Genomic DNA, 15,636 nt, shown 5'->3' on the forward strand with positions numbered 1-15,636 from the left:
ATATCCTTACGTTACCGGACTGCGACAAGTTGCACATGATCCACAACATGGCAGCATTCAATGATCGTTACTTGATGGAGCCTCCTCACTTCAAGATGGTATCTCTGGAACAGTTGGGCCTCAAGTTGATCCCGGGAACGTGGTTGTGCATTCTCAACATACAGGATGCATATCTACCCGGCTTACAGGAAGTTTCTGAGGTTCGTATTTGACGGTCGACATTACCAGTGGCATTTGGCATTTTCATGTCCCCCTGGCTATTTCCCAGAATCACGACGCCTATCAGTAGGTTTCTTCATCTCAGGCAGATAGAGTTCGACCCATACATACACGATTGCCTTCTCTACCAGTTCGAACCTCAGTTGCTACGCAGAGAGCGAGACTTCCGTTTCCTGGAGTAGTTAGGGTGGATAATCAACCAGGAAAAGTCACAGTTGCATCCCACGCAGGAATTATCGGGTGCCTGTTCCAGACACAGTACGACCGTGTTAGGATCCCTCTCGACTGGTGGGAGAAGACAGATAGACAATGTTAAGACGTTGCTGTTGCTGTTGCTTCAGGTACATCTGCACCAATACCTGTGGTGGTGGACGATCGAGTCGAACGTCTGCGACGGTGTTTGGTTGGAGTGTGCAGGATCACAAACTATTTGTCAGCGTGTCACTCCAGGGCTGGGGTGCGCACCTCAATGATCAGACAACCTTGGGGCTTTAGACCGATGTAGAAGCAGGATGGCACATCAACAATCTCGAGCAGGAGGCAGTGATTCTAGCTGTAGACCACTGGGCGCCCCTACTACGCCACTCCAACCTGTTGATTGTTTCAGACAACGTAACTGTTGTATGGCTGATTTTGAGATCCCTCCTGGATCAGATGTTCCGCTTAGCCAGTGTTCTAGACGCAAATGGCATCAAGGCCAGAGCTCGTCATATCACAGGTTGCAGGAACGTCCTAGCCGATGCGCTCTCTGACCAGGAAAGCCGTCTCCGACCGAGTGGATGCTTCACCCGTAGATTTTTCGGCTCATATGTCAGGATCAGAGGCACCCACTGATAGACCTATTTGCCAAGAAGTTGAACACTCAGCTTCCAGTGTATGTGTCTCTGATACCAGACCCGACAGCTTGGGATGTCAACATTCTTTTGATGTCTTGGGAGGGATTCGAAGCATATGCCTTCCCTCCACCAGTGCTAGTACCAGCAGTAGTGGCAAAACTCGAGCTCACGATGACGATTCGTCTGCATGCGCCTTGGTGGCCAGTGAGTACGTGGTTCCCAGAGTTGCGCCGCCTAGCAGGAAAAGATCCGTTCCGACTTCCAAAGTGGGACCAGTTGCTACGCCACCCCCACAGTCGGACACTGCACCCGGATCCGGCATGGTTTCATCTATGCACCTGGACCATCTGCAAAGGACTTTGAGGGAAAAGGGATACTCTCAGGTGGCGAAGATCACTGCCCGGGCACTCAGAGCTTCCACTCAGTTACTCTATGATGACAAGTGGGCTACATTTGAGAAGTTCTGTGCTCAGAAATCGCAGGATCTGTTGTTAGCGTCACCCCAGTTCCTTGCGGAGTTTTTAAAATATTTATGGTGGTTGAGGAAACTCAAGGGCAGTACCATTGGGACTTACCTGTAAGCATTAAATTCAGTGTTAGCTGTCAGAGGAGATAGGAAGGTCTTGAAGATCATGGAACTGGTGGCTATATTGAAGGCATTCAAAACTGGAGGACCAAAAGGTTAAGTTCCGGCTGCTTGCGTGGGACCTGAACGTCCTGTTACAGCACTTAATGAGGAAGACAGTGTTTTTGTTGGCGCTAGTGTGCAACCACCAAAGGTAAAAAAGACTGCAGCCCCTCCATATCTTCCACTGCCAAGTCCCACAAGTAATAGGCAGTCTTTTTTACCATTGGTGGTTGCACAGCAACTCAGGCGTCCTTCTGCCCTATAAGGTACCATCTTACTTACCTTGGTCCATGGGGTTCTTGTACTTACATGAGATAATGTACCGTATTCCTCCGGTGATTAGTACGTGACCTACTACTCTGATTCTGGTTCCACTAGAGATTGTTGCAGCAGACCTGTGAACAGTGTTTGTAAATCAGTAGTGGTCCGGCTGCCCAGAGGCATATGTGATTGACTTTTGACGGTACTCTGGAGTCCTGCACCACCGTCCTGTCTGTTGTATCCATGCTATAGACCTATGGTAAGGTAAATAAAAAATTTGTTAAAATCTGAATATTTTAGATATTTAAATACTTACCTTACCATAGGGCAGTTGGTCCCTCCAAACGCTGGATGCTCCTCCCCTCTACGGACTCTTCGGACCGTGAGGTAAAAGTGAAGTTCTCGTGGAGTCTGCGCGCATGCGCTGTGGGGAGATCCAGATACTTCCGTATAATTACAGTTGTCGAATTCGAGGTAGCCATTCAAGATTGAATTCAACTCTGTCAGATCTCCTACTAAGCGAAGCTTGAGGTAATATGCTATAAACCTATGGTAAGGTAAGTATTTAAATATCTAAAATATTTAGATTTTAACAATTTTCTTATTATTTTATTGAATGAGTTGCGTTCACCATGTAGCCAAGGAAAGAAAGAATTGAACATGTGTTCAGACAATTTTTGGAAGGAATTAGAAACAATATAAGATGTGTTCAGACAGTGTTTAGAAGGAACTAGAAAGAATTCAGCATGGAATGTTTGGAAGGAATTAGAAAGAATTCAACATCTGTTCGGTAAGTGTTTGGACATGCAAACAGATTGATATATGTTATTGATTTCCATTGTGATATTGGTGAAGTGTTGTTAGAATGTATTTGTATGTTCAGGAGTGAAAGAGGGCCCCATCGTAACCCCTCACCCTCCCAGAGAGCCGTCATCTGACCGAAGGAGACGCAGACCAAGAGTGAAGAATGTTGACGCTAAAGAGAGACAGTCCAGTGCTGGCTCTGTTAAAGGTAAGGAATTTTGAATAGCCAAAGAGCCTAGGTATTGATGTATTTGCTCCTTGTACAATGTTATCTTATACCCTGACTTCAACTTTCCCCTTTCATGAAGTTGAAGTTGAGAGTACTGGCAAAAATGATAGTCATGAATTGATGTCCAATATCCTTATTGAGTAGCTCTGCTTTGCTGATGTTGATGATTTGTGTTGATGAGTTTAGTTTTCAGTTTCCCTTTTTATGTTTTTTGTCAGTATGTTCAATAATTTTGAGGATTTTTTAATGCTGACCAGACCAATTAGCAGGTTGGAATGAAATTCCTCAGAAGTCAATTTGCTTGCCTATTTTATCTGTGAGTCAGACTAAACATTGACATCTTTGGCATGTAACCTGGTAACATATTAACTAGTGTCATTCAAATATAAAACATGAGTTGTGTGTTTACAGAAGAGCCTACCTCTGTGGGCAGTGACTCCATATCTCATGGCGGGGACAGCAACTACCAGACAGTGACCAACACCATGGACCTCTACACCCACAGTGGTGACCGCGACACATCTGACTTCTCATCTGGGGAGGCCGCCACGGTTTGGAGCAGTACATCAAAGAGAGAAGTGATCGGCCAGTCGGTCAACCTCAGTGGAGTTGTGGACAAGTCTGACCATCGTCGTCGGGAGTTCCCAAGTTTACAGGGATCTAGAATGGTGAAGAAGAACCCCCTGAGGTCGTCACAGGACAGAGGAGTTGGTCCTGACGTCCCAGAGATACAGACACCAAGAGGTATGCTGCTGCAGCTTGCTTATGTGGGGTGGGTTTTAGGGATACTTAGTACTTAGTGCTTAATGCGTTTCCTGCGTGATGGTATCATTGTGTGAAGTCCTGATAATGGATGAACAACTTTATTCAGGCGATGCGACCTCAAAATATGCCTTTCAAGGAAGTTAGATATTTCTGGAGCATCACTAAAAGTGACATGAAAACATTACCTGTTCATCTAAGTTGAAACTAGGTCATGTTAGGGGCAACATATAATCTATGTTGTTAAAGTATTTAAAGTAATTAACATATTAAAATGTCTGTTTCAATGGACAGAGCATCAAAAATGTGATAACAGATCTGAAAGTACTTGTTTTTCACCAGTGACCTTTGGTATGTGCTGCTGTATTGCACTAAATGGGTTATATTTTTCCTTCCTGCCGAAGGTAGTGGAACACCTGAAATCCCTTGAAGTTCCCTTTTAAAAGAAGCGGACGTAAAATTCACACTCACCCATGTATTACCTCCTTTCCTATGCACATGGTCAGCTGATCGGCCATGATGCTTCACTCTCTCCCTATCGCCCGACGAGGGCGGCTGGAGGCACCCAGGGTCCCGTATACAGCAATAAGTCTTTCATTCTTTTGGTTTTTTTAACTAAATTTGTGTTGTATGCGTTTTTTGGCTTGTATATATATATCTTATTATACAAATTTGTGATTATTGTATTAACATGTATTTCATCGTGTTTTCAGTGCAGGTTACGACTGTCGGCGGTTGGCCCGCATTTACTTTGCCTCCATGTAAACCTTTATGCTCTGCTCATACTCGTAAATTTTGTATTAATTTGTCTGAAGCAAAATTCTTATCATATTTACAGTCTGTTCACAGCTTTGCACCGCATGCATTTGACACAGGTGTTTTCATGCAACAATTCACAACGCAGATGATGAATCTTATGGAGCAACGGTTGCAAGAGGAAAGACGACTGCACTCATCAATGATGTTGACTTGCGAATCAGCGAGGGCATTCATCTAGACTTGCACTCACGTCAGATGATGAAGAAGAGGTGCATGCACGCACGCATTCCAGAAGATCCAGATCCCGATCATCAGGTCACAGTACAGAGAATGATACACCCACACCGAGTGAGTGCGCTCGCACGAGTAGTTATACTCGGGTGAGTGACATCAGGCATTCATGTGAGTGCACTTGTGGATTCATAGAAGACACTGTATGCTGTCATCCTACCCTTCGGACTTAGACTCACACAGTTGGGATCGTCGGCAATCTATGAATTCGTCTTACTCCAGGAAGAATGAAGTTAGACACCATAGTGATTTGTCACTGGAGGAAGCCCTATTTTCAGACTCCGAAGTCATATCGTGAATCATGAATGGTTTGGACTTAGTTGGAATCCTTGGATGTTGAGACTAAGTGAGACTAACCCAACACTTACAGGATGAAGAAGGAAGACATGCATTAATGTTTCCGGCATCTACGATTTCTGAGAAAGTTATCTATGGCATTCATATCAGCAGCAAGATAGAGGTTCATTCAGACAGGCTCGATTTAGACTCTTATCTCAAATTCAGCAATCCTGCGAACGGGGAAGAATGAATATTCCTGTCAACTTTCGTCACTCAGAAGAAGGATCAGCAGTTTATGTCCAAACACCTCGTCTCAACTACTGTGGTACTGAATCTACTCCGTTGACAAGATTGAAGAGGAAGCAAGGATGATTGCCCAAATTCTTCAGAGTCCAGAGATGTTTATTACTGGAGCGTCCAGGAGGTAAACATTGAAGATCATGGTCGGAACGACTGGAATTTTCCACCCTCAGACGTTCCCATACAACCGTCTCCTGTGGGTAAATGTCTTCAATTCGACTGAAAGAAGCAGGGAATTCTCAACGATAAATATGTCATGAAGATTCTTCAAGATGACTGCAGCATACTACTGCAAGCTACACCTCCGATCACAAGAGATGACGGTATTTTCTTCGGTGGAAAAATTCCAACACATCTACCTGGAAGACAGTTTGTCTACATCAGCTTCAAGCGGCGGAATTTTTTTTCGCGAGCTTTACTAATCTAGACACATGTTCACCAAACAGCATGGTTACGGATAAGCCTAAATGCTAGCAAGGGTATCACCGTTTGAACAAGATTTCAAAATGATCAGTTATCTGCTACACATGTCTACAGTCTGATTGGTCCCTGAGAGACAATGCCCTGTAAAGAAAGCCAGTGACGTTACATCTACAATCTGATTGGTCCTCAAGACACAATGACCTGCACAGAATGTGATGTTATTTTTCCAGTGTTAGGAAGTCGTCTGCATTTGACCTATAGTCATTCAACAATGGAAAGATGTCATTTACACGCAAGTTTAGCAGTCTACTTTGTCATTTGTTCAGACGGCATAGAGATCTTCTACAGCAGACTCAACATTGCCTATCAGGAGGCTTGCAGCAATGAAAGGCAGTTTCTGATCAGACCGCCAGCCAGCTATCAATAGACTTCCTTGGAATGTCAACACATTCAGCATTGATGATCTGAAGAATGATGCATCTTCACAGCTTACAAGCTCATCATGGGAGAAGTCAACTCGATCTACAGTTGGACTTCACTATCAGGCTACTAACTCAGCTCTGATGACTTGAGAATCTAATCCTTTTCAACGGCCAGCATTACCAATGGACAGTCCTACCGTTTTGAATATCTTCGGCCCCATGGCTATTTACACAGATAACCAAACTCCATTGTCAATTATCTACACCTCAGGGGGCTATGCAGTGCTTTTTATCTGGACGGCGGCATACAAGTGGATCAACAGAAAAGTCAACTCCGACTACAATTAGACTTCACAATCAGGCTACTAACACAACTGGGTTGGTTAGTAAATCACCTAAAGTCAGAACTGGAACCTCAACAAGATATCGAATTTGTGATTCATTTCATCACTACGTTGAATCAGATTGTAGTTCTGGAGGACCGGTGGATCAGGATTTAAGAAATGATAATGCAAACTCTACTCTCTCCGTTAACACTTCGACAATGGCAGTGTCTACTAGGGCTCCTTACAGCAGTGCAAGATATGACCAGAAGAGGAAGACTGCAGTTACGTCCCTTACAACAATTCTTGAATCTTCATCTCAACAACTGAGGACAGATTCCGCTCCTGGACAGCCTGAAGCCTTTTCTGATGTGTTGGACTCGCTGATCGAATGTCTGCGCAGGAACCTGTATGTTAGAGCCAGTATTCAACAACCACCTCTATGTAGACATATCTCTACAAGGATGGGGAGTTCACGAGGTAGCAGCAGGAATCTGGAACGAAGAGGAACAGGCTCTTCAAATCAACCAGCTGAAAATGAAAGTGGTCATTCATGCCATCCACCACTGGACGACAGCATTGAGAGACAAGTTATTGATGATCCACACAGACAACTCAACAGTAGCTTTTTACATAAATAAACAAGGGCCAACGAGATCACTATCTCTACTACACCTAACGTTTAAACTTATAACTCAAGCTTTCGGATGACCGGAAATAGACCTATTTGTAACAAGATTCAACAAACAGACAACAACCTTTGTTTCACCAGTACCAGATCCCTTAGCCTGGACAACGGACGCTCTCAGCCTTCTGTGGGAAGGACTAAACGCGTATGCGTTTCCCCCTCCAGTACTGCTACCAAAAGTCATTGTGAAAATCAGACAAACAAAGAGGTTACAACTGATTTTGGTCGCACCCTACTGGCCAACGAGAGATTGGTTTCCTACACTTATAGAAAAGCTAGGACAACCAACACTACAATTACCAGAGTGGAAGAATCTTCTCATCCGTCCCTACACAAAGCAAATGCAAGTCCAACCATCGGTATTTCGTCTTCACGTATGGACCATATAAAGGCTTGTTTAAAACGCAGAGGATATTGCGAGAGCAGCGAAAGTGGTCACCTTTGCCTTGCGGAAATCCACTTGCACACTTTATGACGACAAGTGGAAACGTTTTGAGACATACGTCAGGAAAAAAAGATTTTCGGCGAACAAGGCGACTCATTATGAAATAGCAGATTATTTATGGTATTTATGTCATTCTAAGGGTCTGAAAGGTTCTACATTATCTACATACTTAGCAGCTCTCACCATGGGAACAGGGATCAAGCTGACTAAAGTACCCAAGCTTCTTGCCTTATTATGTTTGTCCAAGTTGAAAGATCAACAACACAGATTTGGAGCTCCAGCATGGGACCTAAATATTGTACTAAAACATCCTGCAAGTGATGCGTATGAACCACTTGATCGGACTTCTATTGAAATGTTGAATCAAAAGACGCTATTTTTACTTGCCCTGGCTACAGCTGCAAGAATGTCAGAAATTCATGCTTTAGACTTTAATCGAACAAAGTTTGATACAAGTCATCAAGAAACAGCTCATTTGGGTCTAAGATTGGATTTCATAGCAAAGAATCAACTACCAGGTTAACTGGATAGACAGTTCTGTATACTGGCCTTGTTTTCATTCTTAGGACCTCACAATACACAAGATTTATCATTATGTCTAGTCAGAGCATTGAAAATATACAGTGCCCGTACCAAGTCTAGAAGACAACGGTTCAAGCGCATATTTATCCCTATATCTACTGAGACACCCATGGAAGTATCCCGCAACACTATCTCAGTGTGGATAAGAACTGTTATACTTAGAGCATCTAAAGCATCAGGATTGGATCCTCCATGAGCCTCCAACTTACACGAAGTCAGAGCCTTGGCCTCTACACTAGCGCTATGTGGGAATTGCTCGCTATCAACTATAATGGAGCGCTGCTTGTGGAAGTCAAACACGGTGTTTACCAACCGTTATCTACAAGACATAGCCACAGAGGACGTCTCTGGCATTCATCAGTTTGGGCCACTTGTCCTTGGTTAGCAACTAACAGTTCCCCGACGACGCTGACTTAACTCACCTGATTTATCACTTGACTTGTGGAAGCCAGACGCTCTGCGGAGTATATTGGTGGAAAGTCTATTCGCACATCTAGAACAGACTGGTATGAGTGATTAGGACCTTATGAAGATATTTGAACATGAAGAAAGGTCGCAACTAGTCTCGATTGCTTTATCTTGACATTTAGTTGCATCAGAAACTAGCTACTTTTGGTGTCATCATGTGCCAGTCAACAAAGCCTTCTATGGATGGACAGGTTCGACTGGATGTGATTCCCCCCTAAATGTACAATGAATGTGAGAAGAATAGGACTGAATTATCGCCGTTACAAGTTCCCGTTAGGGGGGAAATTATTGGACGTAACTTGGAACAGACAGCAGAATCCAGCATTGTCTGACCCACCACCGTTTTCGTTGGATTCTGTAAGCAATTAAGCATGAGTCAGGATAAGGAAAAATATGTAATTTTCTGAATAAAATTGATATTTTATACTTAGCCTGACTCATGACGAAAGCCCTCCCAGCCACCCCTGACAGACATGCTGAATTCTCGTATTCTCATGTCGGGCGATTACAGGAGAGAGTGAAGTATCATGGCCGATCAGCTGACCATGTGCATAGGAAGGGAGGTAATACATGGGTGAGTGTGAATTTTACGTCTGCTTCTTTTAGAAGGGAACTTCAAGGGATTTCAGGTGTTCCACTACCTTTGCCAGGAAGAGGAGAAAAGCAGTTAAGCATGAGTCAGGATAAGTATAAAATATCAATTTTATTCAGAAAATTACATTTTGATGATGCTGTTTATCTTGCTCTGTCCAGCAATCCCTGTGTGCTGCCGTATTGCACTGAATGAGTTATTTTGATGATCTACATCTTGCTCTGTAAAAACAATACCTGTGTGCTGCCGTATTGCACTGAATGGATAGTTGAGTGATGCTCTACATCTTGCTCTGTCCAACAGAGTCCAGGTCAGTGGATGGGGATGAGTCTATCAGTGAGGTGATTGGTCTTCTACATTCCAATGTCCGACGTGGTCTACAAGCAGAAGATGACAGCAGTAATGACACCGAGTCCAGTGAGTCCGAGGCCAAGTCCTACGAGTCCAGTGAGGAGTGAGTAGTGCCAATATCAGGCTGGATCATTGCTGATTATGACAATTAATGTGAAGATTTTTTGTTTGTACCTGTTTCACAGATGTCAGACATTGACTTGTTTCTTATCATTTACCTTTACATGTAACCCTTGTGGAGATTCTGGGTGAGTGTATTTGCCAGTTTGCTGAATGGAAGTGGGAACCAGATGTATTGGTCAGGATCAGTGACTTGATAGAAAAGTGTCATTGCACCATGATGGTGTCAGTAATTGCTCACATTATCAGCTATTGTATACTCTAATTCAAACTTGATTATTTACAGACTGACATGATATGACTTAAATATTACCCAAGACTACATTAGCCAACAAGCTAAATAAATATATTGTTGAATAGAATTACATATTTCTCTTCCAAAGCATATTGGTGCTGTGGGGTAGTCTATGGGTTAAGGCATTCACTTGTCCCACCGAAAACCTAAGTTCTATTCCCCACGTGGGAATAGAGGTACATTTCTGTTGTCCTTGCTGAGATATTGCTGTAATATTCCAAGAAGCAGCATAAATTTTGGCTGACTAGCTCTGTAGTGCAATTTATGTATTCTGTATAATGATTTCAGAGATTCCTCGGACCACAACCATCTCCATGTATTTTCGGTCGCTCCAACAACTGCACCTCACAGGAACATGTCACCTAACACAGCAGAACTTGATGCCAAACAGGTAAATGTGAGAGAGAAGGACTGGAGGTGATAGATGAATGCTTTGTATAGTATATGTAGTCACTGGTCAGACTGAGTGAACAACTCTAGCAGTCATTGTGGGTGCTTTAGTCTCATGTCATTTTATTTACTTGTTTGACTGCTCTCGCTTACAAACATGCACCCAGTACTAATGTTTTGCTGTTATGACAAATGAGAGTGTCCCTGAAAATCAGGTCTTAATGAAAGGGCAAGTAGTAGCCCTGAAATGTCAGTTCCGGATGAAGGAACAAGATTGAGACCTAAAAGGGCAGATCTTGATGTGTTATAAGTAGATCCCATAATGTCAGGTCCATATGAGGGGCAGGAGGTAGGTCCACAGTGTCAGGTCCTATTAAAGGGGCAAGAAATAGCTCTACAATGTCAATTCTTGATGAAGGGGAAGGAAGTAGCCCCTCAAAATCAGGTCTCGATGAAGGGACAGGAAGTATCCCCACTATTTGAATTCTTGATGAAGGGGCAGGAAATAGCTCCATAATGTCAGGTCCTATAAAAGGGGCAAGAAATAGACTTCAAATGCAGGTCTTGATGGAGTGGCAACAAGTAGCCCCACAATGTCAGGTCCTATTAAATAGGCAAGAAATAGCCCTACAACATCAGGTCTTGATGAAGGGACATAAAGTAGCCCCATGATGACAGATCGTATTAATGCGGCAAGCCCCACAGAGTCAGGTCTTGATGAAAGGGCAAGAAATAACCACAGGATCAGGACCTATAAAAGGGTCAAGAAGTAAAATATTAGATCCTGATGAAGGGACAACCTCAACCTGAAAGTAACCTCAAGCATTATTACAGTCTAAAGCATGAAAATGAAATTTATAACCATAACCATTTCTTTATGATCTTCCTTCTTGAAAATAGCCATGAAATACCTTTCTTTTGTTATTTACTGAATCATTTTCCAGTCCAAGAAGGCCAGACCCCAAAAATCCAACCCAAGGTCAGCCATGGATTCTCTCTCTGCCCGTGGAGCAAGACTAGAGGATGACTTTGTGAATGACATGTCAAGCACTGATGAGGAGACAACTCCATCTAGACACAGAAAGCCAGGGTCTAGACCTCACAGTGGCAGTTCACGCCCTCATAGCGGGACATCCAATACGTCGAGTCCTAAAACACGGGATCAGAGAGGAGGGTCAGGGGGCAAACGTGGGGATAGTGGTGGGCGAGCACGAACTGTTGATACAGTGCCAAAAGTTTCCAGCATTAGCCCTGAGCAACGAGGGCAGTTTAACCCTGCATTATATGCCGACCAGAATGGAGGTCTGCATGGCAATGTGATATCCAGGATGAGTCTCAAGAACCTTGTACAGATACCAAGTAATGATGCCAGAATCTCAAATGCCAATCCATCCTCAGTAAGTGTTCAGTTGAGCAAATTTATTGCCACCTTGTAGTGAACAATTCCGTTGTTTCAGCATATAGAGAATGGTCAGTGTTTTCATTAATATGTGAATCCAATTATAAGTTTAACATGTCATGCATATTGCTCTCATATTTGCCCTTGTAATTTACTTAGGTGCTTGAAAAACTTACACGAAGCATTCTGAGTAGAAGTAGAAGTAGACGTGAACCTTCGTCATACACATCAGATTTGGACTGTTGGTTAAATACAGCAAATATGTAACTTTGTATTTTGGTGATTCTGTTTCAGTGACTCATGTCAGAAAAGGATGATAGATGCACTCCCTTACCTATTTACATATTATATCTTCCTTCTAAGTACTTATTACCACAAATTAACCAAACTGAATAATCAGTAAGGTGGGATGTGAAGCAAACATTGCAGACTGTTGACAATCAACCTAGTTACGTATGTTTACAGATTCGTTCCTGTACTCTGTATGGAGATATTCTGTGTGTTACAGCGCCAGTACGACTTCACCAAATACCAGATGGCTGATGTTACGGACTCCTTCGAGGCTCAGATGTTCCTCAGTATGAAGAGACAGCAGGAGGAGGAGGAAGCACCTGATTCCCCGAGGAAAGACCTGAACACCTTCAACCGGAGCCCTCGTCGCTCCCACTACGATCACATTGCACCACAGATGTACTCCGAGTCACCAACAACCACCAGTGATGATGACACCAGCTTCAGCACTTGGAAAGCCCCAGTGAGTCGGCAGGCACACACAGCTTCTTTTTAGAGTTGATTCAAGGGATGAATACTGGTTTATGGCATTATATATCATGTGTACATGATCATGCTTTTTAGCCCCAATGCATGAAGCATCTAAGTCTGTATTGATTCATGTGCACTATAGCAGAAGCTGATGATGATTTAATGAACTCTCAGTGTGGTCTTCTAATTACAATCACAACTTTGTTAAATGAAGTATCTTTATGTATATATGTTCATGTACGCCGTAGCAGAAACAGATCACTAAACTATCAGTGGTGTTGAAATGATTACCACCTCTTTGATGTGCTTATAGAGTTTGTATGAAACTGAGTGAAATATGTTTTGATGTAGATCCACCAGATGCCACACAACTATCAAGATGAAATGAAATCACGGCTCAGCAGTGATACCTTAACATCATCAAACCCAAGGTAGGTGATTCTTCCCTCCCTGGGAGAATACAAAACTTTACCCTGTGAATGCTGAAAGACCATGCCATGGTCTGTGAGAAAATACATGTCACTGTATCATGACTGTAATGATTATAGCGGTGCTATCAAACTGTATATGTAGTGTTCAGTATACAAACTAGTAAATACTGATCAACCAAGTCACACATGGATCTTCCCAGTCCAAGATTTAGTCAGCTTCAAATATTCCTTCGCTCCTTACCTTGTCATACAGAAAAAAAGTGCAGTGTGATCAGTTTTGACAGTATTCTAGTGATGTCTTGTGATTGGAGTTGGAGCATGGCACTGTTTGTGTTGAACAATTCGTTGTGTCTATTATTATTCATTATATAGACCAGTGTGTGTTATAGAATCAGTCGTGTTATGTGAGATCCTGGAACAAGTCTTGAGTAGGCAGACTGTAGTTTTGATGTGATGCATGTTATAGAGACTGGAGTGGAGTGTACAGTCCCCCGATTGTCCTGCCAGGCGACCTGAACCACACCGGCCACATGGTGGAGGAGATCCCAGAGTCTCACAACATAGGTGAGGGGACCACAAGATGTATGTCTGTGCTCAGTGCCTCACTTATAAGACTAAAAATATTTAGTGACCTTCAAACCTGCCATTGTTAACTCTTTCAAGTAAGGATGCAATGCAATAGTGTTGAACTAATACTGCACAGACCTCAGACCTCATTATGTGATGGCAGATCTTCTAAGAGTATGCAGAGGTTCAGAAATGGCCTTACAGATATATGAATCGCTTACTTTTAGCATTATGCTCATTCCAATTAACTTGGAAGGAATTTTGTGTCATGTGACTAACAATTTTCAACATATGGAGCTTCATAACGATTGGTCACGTGTATTTCTGTCCAGAATCTTCCTTTCATGAAAACGTGCATCATATTGAACTGACTGGTAGACCTTGTAGGTTCAAATTCCTTTTTGACCTCCACTATTACACTTAGGACCAAAATAGGCTTGGCTATTTTCCTGATGACTGTAGGACAGTGTAGGCATCATATCAGACTTGTCAGGGGAATGTCTGTAAATGATGACATAATTCCTTTTCCAGATTCTAGTGGTCTTCAGTCAAATGGCGAAGACACGGATGATGATAAGGTGAACCTCCTGTTTGACCCCAGTCTCAACTGTTACTATGACCCGGTAACGCGGAAGTATTATGAACTGAAGGGCACACCAGGGATAGGCTGAGCCAGTCCAAGCATTCCAGTGTCTTCAGTTGTCATAGCGACAATATTCCACGTGCAAAATTCCACACCACGAAGTTTTTCAGATCTGTGTGTGTTCCAATTACATATGCAACTCCCTGTGAAGTATTAAACCAGAAAGATACCATGCATATTTTCTCACAATTTGTTGAGTTAAGTGGAAGGCAGCCCTGGATTTTTAATGCCATTCAATTACCCTCTTTGACATATTTGTGGCAGCACCCTTTTAAGTATGTCTACCTTTTAAAACAAGCATCTCTAGCTGCATTAAATACGCGTGGCTCTTCAAAGATTGACAGTCAGGTTTATTAATATATGAATAAGTTATCAACATGATCAGAAGTTTAGACTAGTTAATATATAGTGGAGTATAGGTAGTCTGTGCACTTAAAACATGGAATAAGATTGTTTGATATTACTGGACAGATTCCATCTGTGATGTAAATATCCGACTGTTACTGTGATAATTATTTCATGACTTGTACATTCAAAATATTTCCTGTTATCAGAATAATCTCTGTTGGTGTTTCGTTATCAACAAGTGGACAAAGCACTTGTATAGCAAGCAGATATATCTTCTTGTTATTGTATTCAGTGTATTGACAGGGAAGGGAAAGTCAGGGCTATGAGTTTGATACCTTCCTGGATCAAATATTTTTGTAATTATGTAAATTGTACATATAAAATACAGATTGATTGATGTTCTTTGTTTTCTTGTTGACAAAGTAGTGCTGTGATGTGTCATGCAGATATCCAGTGTTCTATGTGATAATATGAGTATCCGATCCAGAGAGTGAAATAAATCTTTCTTGTGTGGGGTGAACTGAAACAGGCGTGTCACATTGAAGACTTTTACAAATATTTTACTAATATTGCAACATGAATGCGTGTGGATTGATGCAATTTGAATTTAAACAATTTGATATGGCCATGGACTGCTATATCAGAAAAATGAAAGCCAAAACACTTCCACACAAACACTGAATCATCTTATCAACAAGACTGTTGTTTCACTTACAGCTGTTGGGAACTTCATCATGAGTCTCTGGGCATATTTACAAAATTTATATGCTCAAATTTCCTCTGTATGGGCTATTGATTTTAGACATACAACAATACTAAGATTGATTTGTGTATGTGGGTCCTCCCATCGTAACATGACAGTGTTGCAGGCATATCCAAAGTGATCATAGTTGTACAACTCGACAACACATGCATTGTTACCAACGCTGGGGTCCATTTTGGGTGTGAACCGATGGGCAGGAAATGCTGACATGACTAAGGGACTTAACTCCACACCAAATTCAGGGAATACAGGCCAC

The 15,636-nt window shown here is 42.4% G+C and overlaps 1 protein-coding gene across 1 annotated transcript in view; it reads left to right on the top strand.

The window, feature by feature from the left end:
• The window catches only part of LOC137296188 (protein CFAP20DC-like), a 32,976-nt gene extending 17,961 nt beyond the window's left edge, over positions 1-15,015 (top strand). The window contains exons 13-21 of the mRNA XM_067827905.1: positions 2,828-2,956; positions 3,389-3,721; positions 9,615-9,765; positions 10,366-10,468; positions 11,412-11,864; positions 12,375-12,620; positions 12,980-13,059; positions 13,526-13,623; positions 14,158-15,015. Of these exons, the coding sequence (XP_067684006.1) occupies positions 2,828-2,956; positions 3,389-3,721; positions 9,615-9,765; positions 10,366-10,468; positions 11,412-11,864; positions 12,375-12,620; positions 12,980-13,059; positions 13,526-13,623; positions 14,158-14,297 (1,733 nt within the window). The 3' untranslated portion in view covers positions 14,298-15,015. The remainder of the gene's footprint in view (positions 1-2,827; positions 2,957-3,388; positions 3,722-9,614; positions 9,766-10,365; positions 10,469-11,411; positions 11,865-12,374; positions 12,621-12,979; positions 13,060-13,525; positions 13,624-14,157) is intronic.
• The last annotated feature ends 621 nt before the right edge of the window (positions 15,016-15,636 follow it).

Source organism: Haliotis asinina, chromosome 9, assembly GCF_037392515.1.
Source record: "Haliotis asinina isolate JCU_RB_2024 chromosome 9, JCU_Hal_asi_v2, whole genome shotgun sequence".
Classification (NCBI taxonomy): Eukaryota; Metazoa; Mollusca; class Gastropoda; order Lepetellida; family Haliotidae; genus Haliotis; species Haliotis asinina.